The sequence below is a fragment of the Candida oxycetoniae genome (genome assembly GCF_023343755.2).
Source record: "Candida oxycetoniae strain CBS 10844 chromosome Unknown scaffold40, whole genome shotgun sequence".
Taxonomy (NCBI): domain Eukaryota; kingdom Fungi; phylum Ascomycota; class Pichiomycetes; order Serinales; family Debaryomycetaceae; genus Lodderomyces; species Lodderomyces oxycetoniae.
The window spans coordinates 79,830-100,347 of record NW_026055415.1 but is presented as its reverse complement, the minus strand read 5'-3'; the positions used below and the strand labels follow the sequence as shown (position 1 = coordinate 100,347).

The 20,518-nt window shown below is 45.0% G+C and overlaps 9 protein-coding genes across 9 annotated transcripts; 5 read left to right on the top strand and 4 right to left on the bottom strand. All coding sequences in view use genetic code 12, as the record gives it.

Annotated features, from left to right (window-relative positions):
* Positions 1-116: 116 nt before the first annotated feature.
* Positions 117-1,010, bottom strand: HMS1 (Hms1p; the record flags this gene model as incomplete). Its single annotated transcript, XM_049323543.1, has 1 exon — positions 117-1,010. One exon carries the CDS (start codon positions 1,008-1,010, stop codon positions 117-119), a length of 894 nt encoding a protein of 297 aa, XP_049180655.1.
* A 757-nt stretch (positions 1,011-1,767) lies between these two features.
* RMT2 (protein-arginine N5-methyltransferase) lies at positions 1,768-2,884 on the top strand (the record flags this gene model as incomplete). Its single annotated transcript, XM_049323542.1, has 2 exons — positions 1,768-2,750; positions 2,872-2,884. The coding sequence occupies 2 exons, from the start codon at positions 1,768-1,770 to the stop codon at positions 2,882-2,884; spliced, it is 996 nt and encodes a 331-aa protein (XP_049180654.1).
* Positions 2,885-2,888: 4 nt separating this feature from the next.
* Positions 2,889-3,824, bottom strand: TFB3 (TFIIH/NER complex subunit; the record flags this gene model as incomplete). Its single annotated transcript, XM_049323541.1, has 1 exon — positions 2,889-3,824. The coding sequence occupies one exon, from the start codon at positions 3,822-3,824 to the stop codon at positions 2,889-2,891; it is 936 nt and encodes a 311-aa protein (XP_049180653.1).
* A 181-nt stretch (positions 3,825-4,005) lies between these two features.
* KGF56_002323 (NAM7) lies at positions 4,006-7,966 on the top strand (the record flags this gene model as incomplete). Its single annotated transcript, XM_049323539.1, has 3 exons — positions 4,006-4,008; positions 4,376-6,560; positions 6,846-7,966. 3 exons carry the CDS (start codon positions 4,006-4,008, stop codon positions 7,964-7,966), a joined length of 3,309 nt encoding a protein of 1,102 aa, XP_049180652.1.
* Positions 7,967-8,042: 76 nt separating this feature from the next.
* KGF56_002322 (uncharacterized protein) lies at positions 8,043-10,193 on the top strand (the record flags this gene model as incomplete). The annotated part of the gene is made up of 1 exon (XM_049323538.1): positions 8,043-10,193. One exon carries the CDS (start codon positions 8,043-8,045, stop codon positions 10,191-10,193), a length of 2,151 nt encoding a protein of 716 aa, XP_049180651.1.
* Positions 10,194-10,277: 84 nt separating this feature from the next.
* AGA1 (Aga1p) lies at positions 10,278-11,424 on the bottom strand (the record flags this gene model as incomplete). The annotated part of the gene is made up of 2 exons (XM_049323537.1): positions 10,278-11,343; positions 11,411-11,424. 2 exons carry the CDS (start codon positions 11,422-11,424, stop codon positions 10,278-10,280), a joined length of 1,080 nt encoding a protein of 359 aa, XP_049180650.1.
* Positions 11,425-12,311: 887 nt separating this feature from the next.
* On the bottom strand, positions 12,312-12,875 carry KGF56_002320 (uncharacterized protein; the record flags this gene model as incomplete). Its single annotated transcript, XM_049323536.1, has 2 exons — positions 12,312-12,694; positions 12,866-12,875. 2 exons carry the CDS (start codon positions 12,873-12,875, stop codon positions 12,312-12,314), a joined length of 393 nt encoding a protein of 130 aa, XP_049180649.1.
* Positions 12,876-14,159: 1,284 nt separating this feature from the next.
* Positions 14,160-14,624, top strand: KGF56_002319 (E2 ubiquitin-conjugating protein; the record flags this gene model as incomplete). The annotated part of the gene is made up of 1 exon (XM_049323535.1): positions 14,160-14,624. The coding sequence occupies one exon, from the start codon at positions 14,160-14,162 to the stop codon at positions 14,622-14,624; it is 465 nt and encodes a 154-aa protein (XP_049180648.1).
* Positions 14,625-15,304: 680 nt separating this feature from the next.
* KGF56_002318 (aminophospholipid-translocating P4-type ATPase) lies at positions 15,305-20,068 on the top strand (the record flags this gene model as incomplete). Its single annotated transcript, XM_049323534.1, has 1 exon — positions 15,305-20,068. The coding sequence occupies one exon, from the start codon at positions 15,305-15,307 to the stop codon at positions 20,066-20,068; it is 4,764 nt and encodes a 1,587-aa protein (XP_049180647.1).
* Positions 20,069-20,518: the final 450 nt, after the last annotated feature.

Genomic DNA, 20,518 nt, shown 5'->3' with positions numbered 1-20,518 from the left:
TTATATAATCTCTTATGGTCTGACTCCGTCGTTTACGAGAGAAAGAAAAAAAAAAAAAATTCTTCATCGTATCACAAACACTACATTAGTAACATCCCATAAAAACAAACCTTTTTTTATTGCAAGCTATTTAAGGGTATTCCCATCAGTTTCGCCCGGCGTAGCAAGTCCTGCTGGTCCTGCTTCATTCTATCGTTCTTCGACTCAAGAAATTTTATATACTCAATTGACTTTGCAAGGATCGTTCCTTTGTTTAGTTTCCGCGCCGGCTCAAGCCCTTCCAAGTCTATATCTATTGCTGAGCTCAACTCCTCGTCCTCTTCGTCACTATCATCCTCCAGCCTCATTCTCTCCTCGTGCTTCTTCATCGACAACACTTTCAACGTGGGAACGGATTCTTGTAGCGCATTGAACTTGTCGTTGATCTTGTTCCTGTACCGCTGCTCTATAACATTATGTGCAGATTTAACACGCGGTCTTCCGGGTCGTGCAGAAACTCCGCTTGTCGGTAGAGACAGCGTCGACCTTGTGTATAAAGAGGGTCTCTGCCTGTCCTTTGACGTACTGCTGGGCGTCAGCGGCGAGGAACTATCTTGGAAAACTTGCGGATAAGGCGTCTCCATGGATAAGGGTGACCCTAATACCGGCACAGTCGAAAGGGCTGTGTCTCTACAAGGGATTGGAATCTGCTGGGGCATCGGATGCACCTGCCCTTGCACCTGCCCTTGCACCTGCCCTGTCATTTGCTGTGCCATCTGTCCCGCTAGTTCTTGCTCGTAATTCACATACTCTGCATCCAAGTACTCAGTACCACCCTCAGGCGTGCCCCGCCCACGCCCATTACTCATATACTCACTCAACCCAAAGTCTATATCAACAGGGAACGAAGATGACTCAGTAGGCACCCTTCTCGCCGAACTGGCGTCTCCTTGGCCAAGAAGACATAAGGGCTCACTCTGCATATCCTCTGCTGGGATAAACGTATTGTACTCCAGTAATCTAAAAGACATCACTTCTAGGGGTGGCCTTCAGATTGAAAACAAAAAAAAAAAAACGAAAAAGAGAGAGACGTACGGACTCGACCTACTTATAGCCACAAGTACACTTGCCAATGATTTGGTTTCTTTTTCCCCAACCGTTCGTTCTTAGTTGAAGTCTGCAAAGATCTGTAAACCTGGTTTGGAACTGGAGATTTTCTTATAGGTCATTTTCGGGGTAGTTTATAGTCTCTGCTGCAAAATGCATACCCCTTGAAAAAAACAAACAGAAAACAGAAAGCACATTGGACTCACTGGCCATATTGGCCATACCTTTTCTTTCTTTCCATTTCTTTTTCATCACCCCATTATGACCAACCGTTACATGCCCCTCTCTGTGTGATCCAATCTTGAAACCACAACTCGATCAACTTTATCACACACTCACAACTGGCTGGCGATATATGGGTAGTGTTCCAAACACAAAAGCCAACTAATTTTCAAGAAATCATACGATTCCTGAAATCAATATTCGAGTACGCACTTCCTGCACCTAGGTCCTATAGCTTTAAACTCCGTCCTGGTACTGCTTGGTGCGCTATGGCTGCGGTATGGCTGCGGTATTGGTACTGTATTGGTACTGTATTGGTACTGTATTGGTACTGTATTGGTGTACTGCTCTGCTCCCACTGCTCTGGTGTACTGCTCCCCTTCTACACCTCCCTTTCCTTTTCTTTTCTTTTTTTTTTTTTTCTTTTTTTTTTTCTTCACTTCAAAGCACATATCAACAATGACAGACTTGCATGAACTCTGTAATCTCAGAGATAGACCTATCACTTACACATACTTGGATAGGTTGACCCAATTGATGAACAGCGGCGTCCCTGCGACGTACACCGTAGAAGAGGCCACAAGCCGAGCACTAGCAGCAACAACCACGCCCCTTCATTTGCTCTGCAATGCCATTCCTCCCGACTTGGACAAAAGTGAACTCGCGGTTGTTGAAGAGATGGTCGATATACTATTTGAACATGGAGCAGGGTGGAGCTTGACGGATGCCAATAACGAAACGCCAGGGTGCATATTGATCCGGCGTGATTTGGCTAGAGTGTTTCCGTCCATCTATGATAGAATCGTAGATGCTGGTGTGAGAGCAGAATTGCTTTTAAGGAAAATGGCCGAGTTTGGCCTTGCAGACGGCTTTACTTCTGCAGAGGACGTCGACCCTGCACTGAACCAGCAAGCATACCTTGACACCAAGCTTGAGTATGTAGAGAATGCTTTGGTGACCAAGGATTCTAGGGATGCTGTGATGATGGACTGGGAAAGAGAGATTATGCAATTGGGTGCAGACTCCATCTTTCTAGGTGCACAACAGGATAAAGATGTTTCTGTGTTGAACATTGGGTTTGGTATGGGGATCATAGACCATATGATTCAGGCGAAAAACCCAACGAAACACTACATCTGTGAAGCGCACCCCGATGTGTTGGCCAAGATGCAACTGGACGGATGGTTCGATAAGCCGAATGTGGTGGTGATGCCAGGAAGGTGGCAGGATAATCTCAGCAAGCTTCTCAACGATAACGTTGTGCTTGACGGGATCTACTACGACACGTTTTCTGAACACTATAGCGATATGCTTGACTTGTTTGACTATGTTGTAGCATTATTGAAACCAAAAGGCGTGTGCTCCTTCTTCAACGGGCTTGGTGCGGATCGACAAGTGGTGTACCATGTGTACAACAAGTTGATCGCTATTGATCTTGAGCAGTATGGGCTCAAGTGCGATATCACAGAGGTGAATGTGCCAAAAGAGGTGCATACAGATACAGCTGTCTGGGACGATGTGAAAAGGAGCTACTTTGCGTGTCCCATATACTATCACCCAGAGATCAAATTTATAGATTTTTAAACCGTTACCAACTTTTTTTCGGCTTCCACGTGACAGCCTATACCACAGAATGCCTCGTCTAATGCTCTTTGGAATACCAACTCGAGTCTCCATCCTGCGGCCAAATACTCCTTCTTGGACGATAGCTCAAAGATATATGGGTCGTGGTACTCCTCTGTGTTGTACATTGGCGATGCACGATCTCCTTCAAATGGCGTGAATGGTATACTATTATTGGGTTCGCTTTGCTTTGGGATAAACTGTTGGTCCAACTTGTTTGTAATCTGCTGCAACTGTTTCTTTCTTAGCGAGTTGCGTTTATTCAATTGCATCTGGTGATGCTGGATCAACTCTGCTGAGCTCATGTCACTATTCGACATTCTATCCAAAAGCTCCTGCTGCTGCAACTTCTTAAACTCAAGGTCCTCCATCTCCATTTTTCGTTGGATCTTTAGCTTTTCCTGTTTCAATCTTTCCATTGCATCTTGATACTTGGTCAAGTTGGCCGTTCTCTGCGACTCGCGCATATTCTTTTCGAGTATTTCTATCTTGTGCTCTTGTTCATATTGAGCTAGATCCTGCTCCGTTTTCTCCACCTCGATGCCATTACTCAATTTGAAAACAATCTCTTCAACAAGTTCAAGGTACTGGTTATACTCTTCGAGGGTAGCAAAGTCCTCCTGTGTCTTGTTATAAATACCGCCCACTTTCCTCCTCACATCGATCTCCTTTTCAATCTTCAAGTCGCCAAACACTTGCTGCTTGAACTTGTTTTTTCGAAGGATCTTGCCACATTTCGGATACGGACATGGTGCAGGACCAAGTGAAAATATCCTATCAACACATGACTCGCATATCTTGTGGTAGCACTCGGGGTTGATGAGAAATGTCATGGACGGCGAGAGGTACTTGTCCGTTTTACATATCGGACACATGTCCGGGAGGTCATCCATGGTACAACTCTTTATACCAAAATGAAGCAAAAAAAGAAAAAAAAAAAAATTGAAAAACAATTAAAAAACTTCTTGTTCCTCCTCTTTTATCATCAGAGATGAGTGATGATAAAGGCCATGCATGTGCTTATTGCGGTGTAGACGCGCCCAATACCATCATCAAGTGCAACACGTGCCACAAATGGTTCTGCAACGACAAGACCAACACCGTCTCCAATAGCACCTCCTCCTCCAACAATGGCTCCTACGGTAGTTCCTCTTCGCATATTGTTACACACTTGGTGATGTCACGCCACAACCAAGTGAGCTTGCACGAAGAGTCTGATCTTGGAGACACCACGCTCGAGTGTTACAACTGCGGCAACAAGAATGTGTTTATGTTGGGGTTTGTCTCGGCAAAGCAGGAGTCTGTGGTGGTGATTCTATGTCGGTTACCCTGCGCGCGGTCCAAGGATATCAACTGGGATACAAGTCACTGGCAGGCGCTCATTGAAGACCGGCAGTTTCTTCCATGGCTAGCGCCGCCGCCAGATCAAGAGGCACTAATCAAGGCTCGACAAGTGACTCCTCAACAGATTACCAAGTTGGAGGCTCAATGGAGGCTCAATCGTGCAGCAACCATCAATGATGTTGTCGACAACAACATCACCAATGAGGAGGAGATATTGCCAATCTTGATGAGGTATAATGATGGATTCCAATACCAAAGATCATTTGGGCCTCTAGTCAAGGCCGAAGCCGACTATGACAAGAACTTAAAAGAGTCACAAGCACTCGAGCACATCCAAGTCAAGTGGGCACTAGGCTTGAACAACCGCCACTTGGCGTCGTTTGCATTATCGACATACGAGACAACAGACTTGAAGGTTGCTGTTGGGGACGAGATCATTCTTAGGTACAGCGGCAGTGCGATGGAGCCCTGGGAAGGACGTGGGTTTATCTTGCGCTTGCCCAACTCGCATCAAGAAGAGTTTACATTAGAGCTCAATCCTAGTAAGCAAGCGCCTCCTACAACTCTCACCACCGACTTCACCGCGGAGTTTGTATGGAAGGGCACATCCTATGACCGTATGCAACAAGCAATGAAGGACTTTGCCACAAACGAGGAGTCTGTGTCATCCTACATCTACCACAAGCTTCTTGGACACAATGTTGCGCCAGTCGAGCTTGACATCAAGATGCCAAAGCACTTTTCACATCCAAAACTAACCGAGTTGAATGTGTCGCAAACAAATGCCGTGAGGTCTGTTTTGCAAAGACCGCTCTCGCTCATCCAGGGTCCGCCTGGTACAGGCAAAACCGTGACGTCTGCAACCATCATCTTCCACTTGTCACAATTGAACAGAGAGAAAATATTGGTTTGTGCACCATCAAACGTTGCAGTTGACCACTTGGCTGAGAAATTGAACATGACTGGGTTGAAGGTGGTGCGGCTTACTGCGAAATCACGCGAGGACGTTGAAAGCTCAGTTAGTCACTTGGCACTACACAATATGGTAGACAATTCAGCCAAAGGTGAATTGAAAAAGCTCATCAAGTTGAAAAGAGAAGTTGGCGAGCTTTCCAGTGACGACTCGCAAGCTTACATCAAGCTCTTGAGAGTATGTGAGCTGAGGATATTGAGCAAAGCCGATGTTGTGTGCTGTACATGTGTTGGTGCCGCCGACAAACGGTTGGCGCAGCTCAAGTTTCGAACTGTGTTGATTGACGAGAGCACACAAGCCTCGGAGCCAGAAGTCTTGATTCCTATAGTCAAAGGAGCCAAACAGGTGATTCTCGTGGGGGACCACCAACAGTTGGGCCCAGTTATTCTCGATAGAAAAGCCGCCGATGCTGGATTGAAACAATCGCTTTTCGAACGCTTGGTGTTTCTCGGTCACGTGCCTATTAGATTGGAAGTGCAGTACCGGATGCACCCGTGTTTGTCTGAGTTTCCAAGTAACATGTTCTATGAAGGGTCTTTGCAAAACGGAGTCACCAGCGACGATAGGGTGGTTTCAGGGGCAATGTTTCCGTGGCCTGTACCCGAAACACCAATGATGTTCTGGGCAAACTATGGACGCGAGGAGTTGAGTGGTAGTGGTAACTCTTACTTGAACCGAGTCGAGGCTATGAACGTAGAGAGGATCATCACTAGACTATTCAAAGACGGGATCAAGCCTGAACAGATTGGTGTTATCACACCCTATGAGGGCCAGCGTGCATACCTTGTTCAGTTTATGTCTATCAACTCTACACTATTGGACAAGAGGGATGAGTACCTTGAAGTTGAAATCACTAGTGTTGACGCGTTCCAAGGACGCGAAAAGGATTTCATTATTCTTAGTTGTGTGCGTGCCAACGATTCCCAAAGTATTGGGTTTTTAAGTGATCCACGAAGATTGAATGTTGCATTGACAAGAGCAAAGTATGGGTTGCTTGTATTGGGCAACCCACGCGCCCTTTGTCGCAACAAGTTGTGGAACCACTTGCTCATCCATTTCAGAGAAAAGGGGTGTTTAGTAGATGGTCCATTGGATAACTTGCAGATGTCGATGGTGCAGTTGAATAATTATGAGAGAAAGGCAGCAAAAACAGCAGCAGCAAAGGAAAGAGAGACACCTCTTGCCATACCGCATGCGCCAGGGCTCAAGGAGTCTCTCTGGCCGCCATTAAGCACCACCAATTATACCAGTGCAAACACCATCAGTGCCAACTTCTACAGCAAGTTGCATAAGCTCGACGAGAAATATGAAGGTAGGTACATTGGAGAGAGTATAGAGGATGATATTAGGAGTATAACAAGCTCCTTTGCAGAGAGGATAAATATTAACATGTAACTGGTAGCTTTAAAAATGAATAACCTCCCCCTTTTTTCTTCCCTTTTTTTCCCTTTTTCCTTTTTTTTTTTTTTTTTTCTTTTTTCAAGTCGAAAACAACAACATACACTTCGTCACGACACAGAGTTTCCATTTATGAGTCACCATCGTAAAAAAAAGGAGCAGTACAATCAGAAATCACAGAAGCGGCCACGCGATGCAGAACTACACGCATCATTAACAGAGTCTCACCATACAACAACCACCGACCACACAATTGACTATCAAGGGTTAGCCGCAGAGTCCGCAGCAGCGACCGCCGCGGCAGCCACGGCATCGGCAGCAGTAGCCGCAAGCAAGAGACAACACCGGGACCAAGAACAGGAACAGGTACGAGAACGGTCGGAGTTTGGACCATCGGCATGGCACCACGTGCATATGACCAACATGAAAAACCCACACCGAATGAAACTCTCACCTGAAGATGTCAAGTTGATCTTATACTTGATTGTGGAGGTGAAGCCATTCAAGTATGTGGGCAATAGATCGCAGAGCCAGACTAGGAAATGGGAGCTTATCCAGAACAAGTACTACGATATGAAATTGAAGGAGCAGAATAACACCAACTTCATAGTCCCCACTGTGCGTACGTTGCAACGACAACTAGTTGCGGCAATACGCAAGGGGGAGTCTGTGCGTAACCAGCAGTTGGAAAGTGGAATAGACACTTTGCATGCGATTCCAAACACTTTGGCTGAGATCGACGCAGATGAGTACTACACCTTTCAGCACATCACATTGATGAGTTCGCCAGAAGAGCTTGAACGTGCACTACTTGATCTACATGAGCTCAGCGATAAGATCAAGCAGTTGAAACTAGAGAGCAGTAATCTTATGAAGGGAGGTGGAGGACCTCGCATCAAGTCGTCGCCGGCGATATCCCTCAGCAACTCAATGGAGCTTCTCGACACATACTCGTCGTCCACCACTCAACGGTTAGAGGAGTTGCTGACGTTGTTGCACGACCAGCTCGGTAGGTGTAAGGAGGAGGTGCAAAGTGTGTCTGGGGATTTCCACAAGGCGTTTGAGTTGTTAGAGTCGATATTGGTGCATGCACATGAGGTCCAGGTCACAATGAAGAGGGATACGGAGTTTGTCAAGGCGAAAGTGAACCGGATCTTGGAGCTTCACGTGGAAAAGATGGAGCGTGCCAAGGAGGAGTTCTTAGTCAAGCAAGCAGATTATGGGAGGCAGATCATCTCGATCTTCAAAGGCGAGTTTGCTCTTTCCGGAAACGAGCATCTTGCCAACAAGTTTGCAAATATTGAGGAGATGTTGGAGTAGGGAAAAAAGAAAATAAAAAAGAAGGGTAAATATTTTTTAGTGTATATCTGTTGCAAAATATAGAGACCTCCTCAAAATGTTGTGTCTGATTGTGTACCAGCTTCTGCTTTTCTTGCATCTCGTGCTAGCTCACGAGGCGTATCCGATACATTATTTCCTGGAAACGTCGCTCAGCGACGAGGAGATTGTCAAGCGCGCTGTACAGGACCTACACAATATCGATGCAGCGACCGATTTAAACGAATGCTTGACATGCAAGGCGCGGCTCCAACTAGCCAAGTTCTTAGGATTAACGCGGCCCGACTTGATTCCTCAAGTATTCTCCATTTGGTGCATTGAAGCCGAGTATGATGAGATCCAATGTCATATGAACTATGGGTACCCGAGCGAGGACTATTCCACCACAGGAAACGACTTTGCCAAAGTGGCTAGTTTGATGAACCCTTCCGGGTTGGACGGCGACTATTTCTGCTACTATCACGATAGCTCGTGCCATGTTTTGCCCGAGACTCCAATGATCGATATGAGCAACATGTGGCCACCAAAGCCAAGAAACTACCAGCCGCCAGATGGAAGCGGCGAGGTGTTTCACGTGCTACACATAAGCGATATCAACTTGCAGCTAGACTATACAGTGTTTTCGGAAGCCAATTGTACACAGAGCTTGTGCTGCTCGCCACAGTGCCGCAACCAGAAGGCGACTGCGCCGCATGTCAATGAAAACGCCAACTCTGGGTACTACGACAGCAGCTACAGCAAGAACCATTTTGAAAAGGGGAAATACTTGGATATATCCAAAGTGCGCAAGCCTACATGGTCGCCTGCACGACAGTTTGGCGAGTACACATGCGACACGCCAGTTCTCTTGTTGAACAATACCATGCAGTGTATAAGAGACTTGCATCAAAACCACCTCTCGTTCCAATTTGCCCTCTTCACCGGCGGTACCGTTGACCATCTGGACAGATGCTTTATGAGCAAAGAAAAAAACATCAAGTCTCAAGAGACGAGTTACCGGATCATGAAACATTACTTGGACACGGTTGACGTGATTCCAACGTTTGGCACACGTGACATTTTCCCTATGAACCAGCTTCCGCAAAAGAATCTTAGCGAAAACTCCAATACTTACCAGTGGCAATTCGACTTGATTGCCGACTTGTGGCTGGAACTAGGGTGGGTGGACCACGATACGGCCAAGCAAATCAGGTACACCCAAACGGGGTTCTCACTACTCGCCATGGAGGGCAAACTCAAAATCATTTCCCTTAATAGTAATGTGTGGAATGTAAAGAATTTGTATGCGTTTTGGAACGTGCTCAATGTGGACTCGTATGGAGTTTGGAAGTTTCTTATCAACGAGTTGCTTGACTCGGAAAGAAACCATCAAAGAGTCTGGATAATAGCGCATCTTCCGCCGAGCTACCAATCGATCCCTTTACCTACCAAGATATTCACCAACATTATAGAGCGGTTCTCTCCAAGAGTGATTGCTGCCATATTCTTTGGCTATATCCAAGTCGATACCTTTGTCATCCAGTATGGAAGCGACGGCACTGACAAAAAGGAGTTGGAGAATGCTATCAACCATGCATTGATAGGACCGCTGGTGAGTCCATTTTCCGGTGTAAACCCCTCGTGGAGGTACTATGCAGTTGACCTGAAGAGCTTCAGTATAGTCAACTCGTTCACATACTATACGCCTCTAGACAAATCGTTTCGCAACGATGGCGCCGAGCCCAACTGGGAGTTTGCGTACTCTGCACGAGACACGTATGACCCGGAGATGGCATGGCCGCTGGAGTGTGGATTGACCACTGAGTGGTGGCACAATGTCAGCAGGAAGATTGCCGAGGTTCCCGAGTTGGAGCTCATGTACCAGAGATTGGAAACACGATGGACGGATCGGCCTGTTGACACGGATAGTGTGTGCAAAGTAACGAGTTTCACGGTGGACGCAAGAAAACAGTGCATGCTCACTGAGGACCAGGATAACTATATCGAGCCAACTGTACAAAATGATTATATTCCGTATATACATGTGGATAGGGACGTGGTGGAGTATGTAGAGAAGGAGGAGGAGGAGGAGAAAGAGCAGCAGCAGCAGCAGCAGCAGCTTGCAAATGAGTGGGAACAGCATTATATCGAGAATAACGCCACTATCATCACTGCAAAGCCAATCCCCAAGAGAAAGGGCAAGTCGCTCCACCTAAGTGCACATCTCTAAAGAAAGCTAATAAATTACTAGTATTTATATTTGTATCTATTAATAAAAGGGTATATATATGTGAGAATAAATAGGGTATCAAAATCATGTCCATGTTGGAGCAAAGTTTAGTGGTGGTGCAGGGTAATGTTCTGGGTGCAGCACACTAGAGAGGAACTCCTCAAACTCAAAGTTTTGCAGCGGGAAAAGCTCCACGTCTGAGGAGTACGACGATGCAGGGGTTAGTGGGTGCAATTGTTGCTCTTGGGGTAGGTTCATTGCAATTTGTTCGTTTAGCATCATAAAGTCGTCTAGACTGACGTCGGAGGAGGTAGAGTCCGAGTATTCCATGGGGATATACTGCGATGAGGAAATGGAGGAGGGTGTTGGTATTTCGTGTACTGAAGCGCGCTTAGTGTGCAGAGGCTTCCTGATAGAGCCGTCGGAGATGGACCTGTTATGTTTTGGTTGGTATGTTTTAAACTGAAGCTGACCCGCAGCTTGTTTTCTTTTTCTCAACTTTGGTGTGAAGTGGGGGGGATCCTGCTGCTGGTTGGGGGGATCTTGTTGCTGGTGGTGGTGGTGCTGTTGTTGCTGTTGTTGTTGCTGCTGCAACAACTGCTGTTGCAATTGCTGGATTTGAAGATGTTGCTGCAACATTGCTTGCTGGTACCCGTATAGCTGTTGCGACAAGTAGCTCTCGGTAACATCAACGGTTTCTTGCAGGATCGGTTGTGTTTGACTCCAATCAAACCCCAAATTCATTATCCCTAGACCCAACTCACCACCATCATGACTACCAGGCAAGTCAAATAGCGACTCTTCAACAGATGTGCAATCTCCAGTGGAAAGGGTAGGCGAAGGGACCTGCTGTACAACAGGCGAGGCCTTTACTGTTTCCACACAGTCTTGCGACTTTACAGGAGACAAGTCAACAAACACATAATCCTTTGGTTTTCCAGGTTTGTTTTTGGGTCTTCTTAATGGAGGTCTTTTGACAGTAAAGTTGGCAGCAGCAGCAGCAGCAGCAGCAGCAGCAGCAATCTTCAATGAACTGTTTAAACACTCGGCGGATGTGAGAGATGAGGACGATGCAGATGAGCTCTTGCACGATCCTGAGTTTGTTCTCTTCACTCTCCACAATTTCTTACCGTTTGCAGGGGGGAGTACACTAAGCAAGAGAGAGAGAGTTAGTAAAAGATTAATGTGGGATGGCTTCCTCGGCTGTATCAACATACACGTTTGAACTCATATTTGAATACTTGATATCAGAGGAGTTTGCACTTTTTGTTATTTCTCATGGCATCTCTCCTGCTATATATATATTCTATGTTCTTTATTGTTGATTGAAACAATAAACACAAAGCTAAAGTTTGACTCTTTGTCGTTCCCTTGTTTCCCTGCTCCTTCTCTCCCATCTCTCTCATCTCTCTCATCCCCCCCCCCCCCGCCCCCTTGTGCAGATGAGAGTTTCATACAGTAAAGGGCCCGGCGAGGGGTACGGTTTGTGTGATTTTTGAATAGTTTGGCCAAGAACGCTCCCAGTGATCTGTGTGTTTTACCCCTAGATGCATTAAACGCTAACCTTAATTACCCAGTGCAAGAAAGTTGACTAATTAGGAAATTTATGTGCATTGAAGACAATAGGGAGTACTGATTTACAGTTTTCCAATTTACCTGAATGGGTAATATGAGGGGCAACCTAATTTAATGAAAGCCATAATAGCTAAAGAGAAAAAAAAAAAAGATTTTTTTGATTGTCAGTATTTGAGGCAGTTGGGCATAAATGAGACAACTAAGTGGTAAACAATGAGGGCACTATACCATTTGAACAGTTGAGTGTTGGTGGGGGCGGGGTAAAACGACGAGTTTGTCCTTTTTCTCAATTCTTGAAACTGACGAGACAAAAAAAAAAAAAACGACTCAAAAGGTTATACCTTAATTTGTTTGGCTTCTTTACCCCTGACCCTGACCCGTATGTCCTCATTGACACTGTATTGCTGATAAAGGGTATGTTGATGAATGGTTGATTGTAGTATAAGGTTGCAATTTATCATTTAGACTAAATAGGCAATCCACCACTTGTATAATTTACTGCACAAGTACCATTCATTTTTTTAGCCGCAGGAACAATAGTAATTAACCAAAAATGGCAATTTTTGGATACATTTGAGATGTGCTCGATAAATGTTGGGAAGGAAAGGCAAGCTCGAAAGAGATCTTGGGACTCTGTGCCTTGTAATCTTGGGACTCTGTGTCTTGTAATCTTAGGACTCTGTGTCGGAATCTTAGGACTCTGTGTCGGAATCTTAGGACTCTGTGTCTTTGATGCCGGTCCCTGAGCGAGTTCATGCCGTGCTTGACCCCCACAACTCTCCAATATTTCACCATTTCAGCCTGGCGTACTTCCAATTCCCTGCCCCTCAATTCTACCCCAAAAATAGAGCAAGTATGCAAATCCCATTTTAAAGTATACCATTGTAACTCCGTTATTATGTCTTTATTATTATAACCATCACTAACTATCTCCCTTGCATTTGTATCATTCCTATTTAGTCATATCCTGTAAAATGAATGACTAAACAGGAAGGTTAAGCTTGTATCACAAAAGGAAAAGTTTTCATGTTGGGAGTAGTATGAGAATGAAATATAGAGAATGACATTATGAAGCACCATATTGTAGTGCACCATACTATGGAGCATTGCTTATGGAGCATTACACTATGGAGCATTACACTATGGAGCATTACACTATGGAGCATTACACTATGGAGCATTACACCATAGGGAATGACACTATCTCGCTCTCCTCGATAGTGTCATAGTGTCATAGTGTCATGTAGTGAATTTCAAATGAAATAAACTTTCTTCTCCCTAAACTATTCTCTCCATGTTCTGTTCTCCCCTCTACGAGATACTTTGTGTTTTCTTTTTCCACCTCCACTTTCCTAATTAGTCCACTTTTTCTAATTGCTGTATACACTATCAGCATGACAGGTTTTTCTTTTTTTCTTTTTTTTTTGGGGAGTACAAGAAATTGGTTGGGGACAAGAGGAGGGACTAACTAAGGGACTACTTTGGATACCCTTGGGTATCTACGATTCCCTAGTGTATTCAGGCTATTCGGAAAACATAACTTAAAGTCGTAAACATAATACCAAAAGGTTACACAAAAAATACTACACACTGAATTAGCTTAATTGATATCAAGCCAAACGTTTCACGGGAGAGAGGGGCACTAATTTGTAAAAGATGAGCGGGGTCCTCATAAGGCAAGGAGGGGCAGCAAAGGAAGAGAGGAAAAAAAAGAAAGAAAAAAAAAAAAAAACACTCTTGCCCCACCATTTGATACTTAACGTATTTCAAACAGTACATCAAATAGTATATCGAACATGTTTAGTGGAATTTCCCCGTATGAGGGGCCATATCGAGGGGAAGCCGTCCCCGCAATAACCATATCTCCTTATCACACAAAAATAGAAAAAGGGATACTCATATAAGATACTGGTAAAAGATACTACTGGTCTCCTTATTCATTTGTCTCAGTTTTCGTTTCCTGCATTTTTTTCCAGATCCGCTCCTTTGCTTCTGGCTTCAAATCTAAGGTGGCCGTCTCCATTACAGTCATTTTGAATGGCACTTCTTCTCTCTGTCGCCTTGCCACCTCCTCTGCAGAGTGAGGCTCATACTTGATAAACTGAAAGTCGGCACCTGCTTTATAGGTGATATATGCCCCCGCAAGCACAGCAAGTGTGCCCACCACTATTCGATGCACCATAGGTGCACCCTGATTCAACACTCTTTTCATCTAATAGCAAAGGAATAACAAATAAGAAGAGGGAAAAAACAAAACAAAATATACACATAAAAAAGAATACACCAAAAACATATTATTGCACACGACTTTTTCCGACTCTCTCTCTTTTTCCTTTTTTTTCCAGAAAAAAGATCTCTTAGTGACACACATACCAAGCTGAGCTATTTACCATGGCTGCACTCTCCAAACGGATCCTCAAGGAAACAGAACGGTTGGTGAGTGATCCTGTTCCTGGAATAACAGCAACACCATCAGAGGACAATCTTCGGTATTTTGAAGTGACTATAGATGGCCCCAACCAATCACCGTATGCCAGCGGCATATTCCACCTCGAACTCTACTTACCAGATGACTACCCAATGTGCGCGCCAAAAGTGCGTTTTCTCACAAGGATATACCACCCAAATATAGACAAGTTGGGGAGAATATGTCTCGACGTGCTCAAGGATAACTGGTCGCCCGCGCTACAGATCCGCACAATCTTGTTGAGCATACAGGCATTGCTAGGTGCACCCAATCCTGATGACCCATTGGCAAACGATGTTGCTGAAGACTGGAAGAGGGATGAGAAGAAGGCCATAGAGGTGGCTAAGGAGTGGACAAACATGTATGCTGAAAAGAAAAAATTAGCATAAGAGTATATAGTAGTATAGTGGTGTTGCACTAAAGAAAGAAGAATGAAAAAAAAAAAAGCGCATTTTTTTGTGCACTTTTGAGTCCAAACAAGTAGAGGAGAACAAAAAGAAGTGAGATGAATAAGTTTTAATAGTTGAGTGATTTGTAGATTCTGCATCCAATGGCGCACTAGGTCTGCCGATGCCATCCGGACAACGGAAAAATATAAAGGCCGCATTTGGTTTATGACCGCGTTTAATTTATGGGCGCATTTGGTTTATGGCCGCATTTGATTTTATAACCGCGTCTTCCTTTTAATGACAACGGGGGGGGGATCCACCAGCCAATAGACTACACGATACAGCGCAACACAGCACTCCTAGACTACTCATCTCCTGAACTTCACATCCCTTCCCCTACATCCTCTCCTTTATATGCTCTCCTTTATATGCTCTCCTTTATATGCTCTCCTCTAGCTTCCCCCACTGTCTCCCTTTCCAACCTCCATTATTTTAGTCCTTCCTTTTTCCTTCTCTTTTCTTTTCTTTTTATTTTTTTTTTATTATATTTTTTTTATTTTTTCAATTTCCATAGTTTTGCATCTTACTTCCAACAGGAGAGCAACGTTTTATCAGATACCAGATCTGAGATCTATATAGAGCCAGACTGGTGAATACCTTCTTGAATTGTTTCCCGCAAAATGGTCAAAGATAAGGCTACAAAGAGCCCCTTTGTAGATCCACTGGAACGGTTCCCGGAAACGCCGAGAAATACGCATTTTGACCGAAGAGATTTCTCTTATGAAGGAACGTCGAATGATTTGTTTTCTGCACCACCAACACCACAGTTGAATACGGATAGATTTGACCGTGGCAGATCCTCTTCATTGAGGTTCCAGTTACCCGATGATCAGCAAGAGCAGCAGCAGCAGCAGCAGCAGCAGCAGCAGCCAACACCACCATCGTCATCTCTGCACAATCCACAGTCGCCGTTTCTTGATGATTCCATAATGGAAGAAGTCAGCTTGGACAAACCCAAGATGGAGGAGCACGAGTTCACTAAGGAGTTTGCTGAGGGCGCACCAACAAAGAGACACAGATGGGGTACGACGCGAAACAAGAACGGTAAGCCAAAGAAGGAGAACATTAGCCGGTCCAGAACGCTACACCGGATCCTACATCCACGGCATCATAGCGATGGTCAACACAAGCCGCTGCTGCTGCTGCTGTTGAAAGGGAGGTTGTACTCTATAAGGAAACCAAACACGCACTCGATTGAGTTTCCAGAACTCCACCACCATGAGTCCGATTCGGACGACAACACTGATCCCGAGGCAAGCGATGTCAAAAATAGGAAAAAGGAAAAACGTACTGTTGTTTTCAATAAAGAACTACCCCCAGAGTATACGGACCCAGCAACAGGCGCGCCAATCACAAACTACCCGCGGAACAAAATCAGAACTACAAAGTATACACCCATATCGTTCTTGCCGAAAAACATACTCCATCAATTCCTCCATAACATTGCCAACATTTACTTTCTTGCATTGGTGATCTTGGGTGCTTTCCAGATCTTTGGTGTTCCGTCCCCAGGAATGGCTGCTGTGCCCTTGATTGTCATTGTGTTCATCACTGCTATAAAGGATGCCATCGAAGACTCAAGAAGAACCATTACAGACTTGGAAGTTAATAACCAAAACACGCACATTCTTGCACAAGCAGAGGAAAATAACAATGATGACTACATATATGAAAACAGAAATGTCAATGACGAGAAGGTGTCGCTTTGGAGAAAGTACAAGAAATGGAACACAAAGCTTTTAGCACGCGTATGGGGCGCGTCCAAGCGTAACCTAACAAAAGAAGGCAGAGCAAATAAGGTGAGGAAAAACATCAATGCGGAAGACCAGGGGGGCAGAAAATCGTTTGAAAGTGACATCACAGCTACGGGGTCCAATGATGAGGAGGAGGGTGATCCGTTTACTGATACATTACGCAAATCGTTCCAACGTAATAGCCGCAGCGGGTATAGACATCCAAAGACACTCAGGTTTGCGAAAAAGTACTGGAAGGACGTGAAAGTAGGTGATGTGCTTCGGATATATAACAACGAAGAGATCCCTGCAGATGTGGCCATTCTCGCAACCAGTGACGACGACAACTGTTGCTTTGTTGAAACAAAGAACCTCGATGGTGAGACCAACTTGAAAGTAAAACAGTCGTTGAAATATTCTTCGGATAAACTTAAAAGAGCCGACGACTTGGTGGATAAGTCATTTGAGATTGACTCTGAAGGCCCGCATGCAAACTTATACTCATACGAGGGAAACCTCAAGTACACATCAAGAGGAGGCCAAGAGGTGCAGGAACCCGTCACCATCAACAACTTGCTCCTCCGTGGGTGCACTTTGCGAAACACCAAATGGGTCATTGGGATAGTCATGTTCACAGGAGACGATACAAAGATTATGCTCAATGCAGGCGCAACACCAACAAAGCAATCACGCATGTCGCGTGAGCTCAACTACTATGTGTTGTTGAACTTTGTATTGCTTTTCATAATCTGTTTTGTTTCTGGTTTGATCAATGGATTATACTATAGGAAAAAGAACACTTCGCGAGATTTCTTTGAGTTTGGGACTATTGCTGGGTCGCCCGCAGTGAACGGGTTGGTAGGGTTCTTTGTTGCCGTGATCTTGTACCAGTCGTTGGTGCCAATCTCCCTTTACATCACCATTGAGATTATCAAAACGGCTCAGGCATACTTTATCTACTCCGATATCGGCATGTACTACCCGAAATTGGACTTTCCATGCACCCCGAAATCGTGGTCCATCAGTGATGATTTGGGTCAGATTGAATATATATTCAGCGACAAAACTGGTACATTGACACAGAATGTAATGGAGTTTAAAAAGTGTACTATTAATGGTGTCTCGTATGGTCTTGCGTATACGGAGGCACTTGCAGGGTTGCGCAAGCGTATGGGAATAGATGTGGAAACCGAGGCTGCACATGAGCGTGAAGTGATTGCCGAGGACAAAACAAGAATGATTGAAGAATTGCGTCAGTTGCTCAAAAGTAAAACCTATGATGACGAGATAACTTTTGTATCGCTGAAGTTTGTAAGCGACTTGCTTGGTGCAGACGGGGCACAGCAAAAGGAAGCAAATACTCATTTCATGTTGGCATTGGCATTGTGCCACTCGGTTCTTACAGAGCAGAGTACCAAGAACCCACACAAATTGGTGCTCAAGGCACAGTCTCCCGATGAGGCGGCACTAGTTGCAACCGCGCGGTCACTTGGGTTCAATTTCAAAGGAACGACAAAAAGAGGGTTCCTAGTGGACGAGCACGGCGTCACTAAGGAGTACCAAGTACTCAACACACTCGAGTTCAACTCCACAAGAAAGAGAATGAGCACGATTATCAAGATTCCCGCGGATCCAGAGCCAAAAGCATTATTAATCTGCAAAGGTGCAGACTCCATCATCTATGAACGATTGTCGCCAACAGAAAACAACCCCGAGATGCTCGAAGCCACGGCAAAGCACCTCGAGGAGTATGCCACCGAAGGGTTGCGTACACTTTGCATTGCCGAGAGGGAGCTTTCATGGAGTCAGTATACAGAGTGGAACAAACGACACCAGATTGCTGCATCTTCCTTGGAGAACAGAGAGGAGAAAATGGAAGAGGTTGCAGACTCGATTGAGCGTGAGTTGGTTCTTCTTGGAGGTACTGCCATTGAGGACAGATTGCAAGATGGTGTTCCCGATGCCATATCCACGCTTGCAGAAGCAGGAATCAAGTTGTGGGTTCTAACTGGGGACAAGGTAGAAACAGCCATCAATATTGGGTTCTCATGCAACTTGTTAGGGAACGAGATGCAGATACTAGTTATCAAAACCGCATACTCCAAAGAGGAAACGGAAAAGATAGGCGGCGGCCTTGAGTTGGGGTTTGGCAATTCAGAGGCAAAAACTATTGATACTGTTATCTCGTACTACTTGCAACACCACTTCAATATGGAAGGCACTGTTGAAGAGCAGGAGGTTGCATCAAAGGACCACTCTCCACCAGACGAAGGGTTTGGTGTCGTTATTGATGGAGATGCGCTAAAACTCGCGCTCTTGGATAAAGACACAAAGAGAAGGTTTCTTCTTTTGTGCAAGAAATGTCGAGCTGTGCTTTGCTGTCGAGTCTCGCCTGCGCAAAAAGCAGCAGTTGTCAAGTTGGTCAAGGATACTTTGGACGTGATGACTCTTGCAATCGGCGATGGGTCCAACGATGTGGCAATGATTCAAGCAGCAGATGTAGGTGTAGGCATTGCGGGAGAAGAAGGGCGACAAGCAGTGATGTCGTCCGACTATGCATTTGGCCAGTTTAGGTTCCTTGTGCGGCTACTACTCACACATGGACGGTGGTCGTACAAACGGTTCAGTGAGATGATCCCTTCCTTCTTTTACAAGAACATCATCTTCAACATTGCGTTGTTCTGGTACGGAATATACTGTGACTTTGACGGAACTTATTTGTTTGAGTTTACGTATCTTATGTTCTACAATTTGGCATTCACCTCGCTTCCAGTGATCTTCTTGGGTATATTTGACCAGGATGTTCCTGCAAAAGTAGGCTTGCTTGTGCCGGCGTTGTACCGAACGGGGATCTTGCGCAATGAAATGAGCGATTTGAAGTTTTACATTTATTGTCTTGATGGGATCTACCAAAGTGCCATCTCATACTTTTTCCCCTACCTCATGTATATGGTTGCATTTCCAGATTCGAGCGGGAGACCTGTGGATCATAGGTTCTGGGTCGGAGTCCCCGTCACTGTTATTGCATGTACCAGCTGCAACTTGTACATCCTATTCCACCAGTACCGATGGGATTGGCTAAGCAGTTTGATCATTGCCATCTCCATTCTCATTGTGTTTATATGGACAGGTATATGGTCCTCCTCAGAGTACTCGTCTCAAGAGTTCTACAAAGCTGCTGCAGAGGTGTTTGGCATGACCTCCTTCTGGGCGTGTATCTTCATCGGAATACTCTGCTGCTTGCTACCAAGACTATTCTACGATATCATACAACGAGAGTTCTGGCCTCATGATGTCGATGTGATCCGCGAATGTATCCAAAGAGGCGACTTTGACCCGTACCCGGACCTGTACGACCCCACGGATCCAGAACGACCCAAGATCAGTGCATATAGCAGTGAAGTGGTGACTCGAATGAGTATGGACCATAAGTTATCCGACGAGCTAAAGCCAGAACGCGTGGACCTCAGCAACGACAACATCACTCCTCACACACCACCTCCCGGGTTTGTGTCGAAAATGAAAAGAGTTAAACAACACTACTTTAACTCAAACTCAGATGAGCTGTTGGCTACAGAGACTATCCAAATGGACGACTTTAATAATAACCAAGTAAGGTTCTCTGAGATAAGTGAAAGAAATAGAAATTAGATAGAAGAAAGAAAAAGAAAAACCTTGTAATTATACACTATCGCGACACTATCGAGCAGAGCGAGATAGTGTTGTAACGGGCTAGTAACACTATCGAGCAACACTATCGAGCAACACTATCGAGCAACACTATCGCAACACTATCGAGCAGAGCGAGATAGTGTTGTAACAGGCTAGTACTTGTAACAGGCTAGTACTTGTAACAAGCTAGTACTTGTGACAAGCTACAAATAGTTGCTCCACTATCTCGCTCTGCTCGATAGTGTCGCTCGATAGTGTCGCTCCATAATGTCGGAGTACTTTCCCGGGGAATTCAGTTTGTGTGTAGCGCTACCCTCTTTGATTGGAGATACTTTATTCAAATCAGCCAATGAAATATGTTTGTTTTTCTCACAGTAACATACTTGACAACCCGTGTTTCACCGTGAAATGGCCCTCGGATCATGCAGC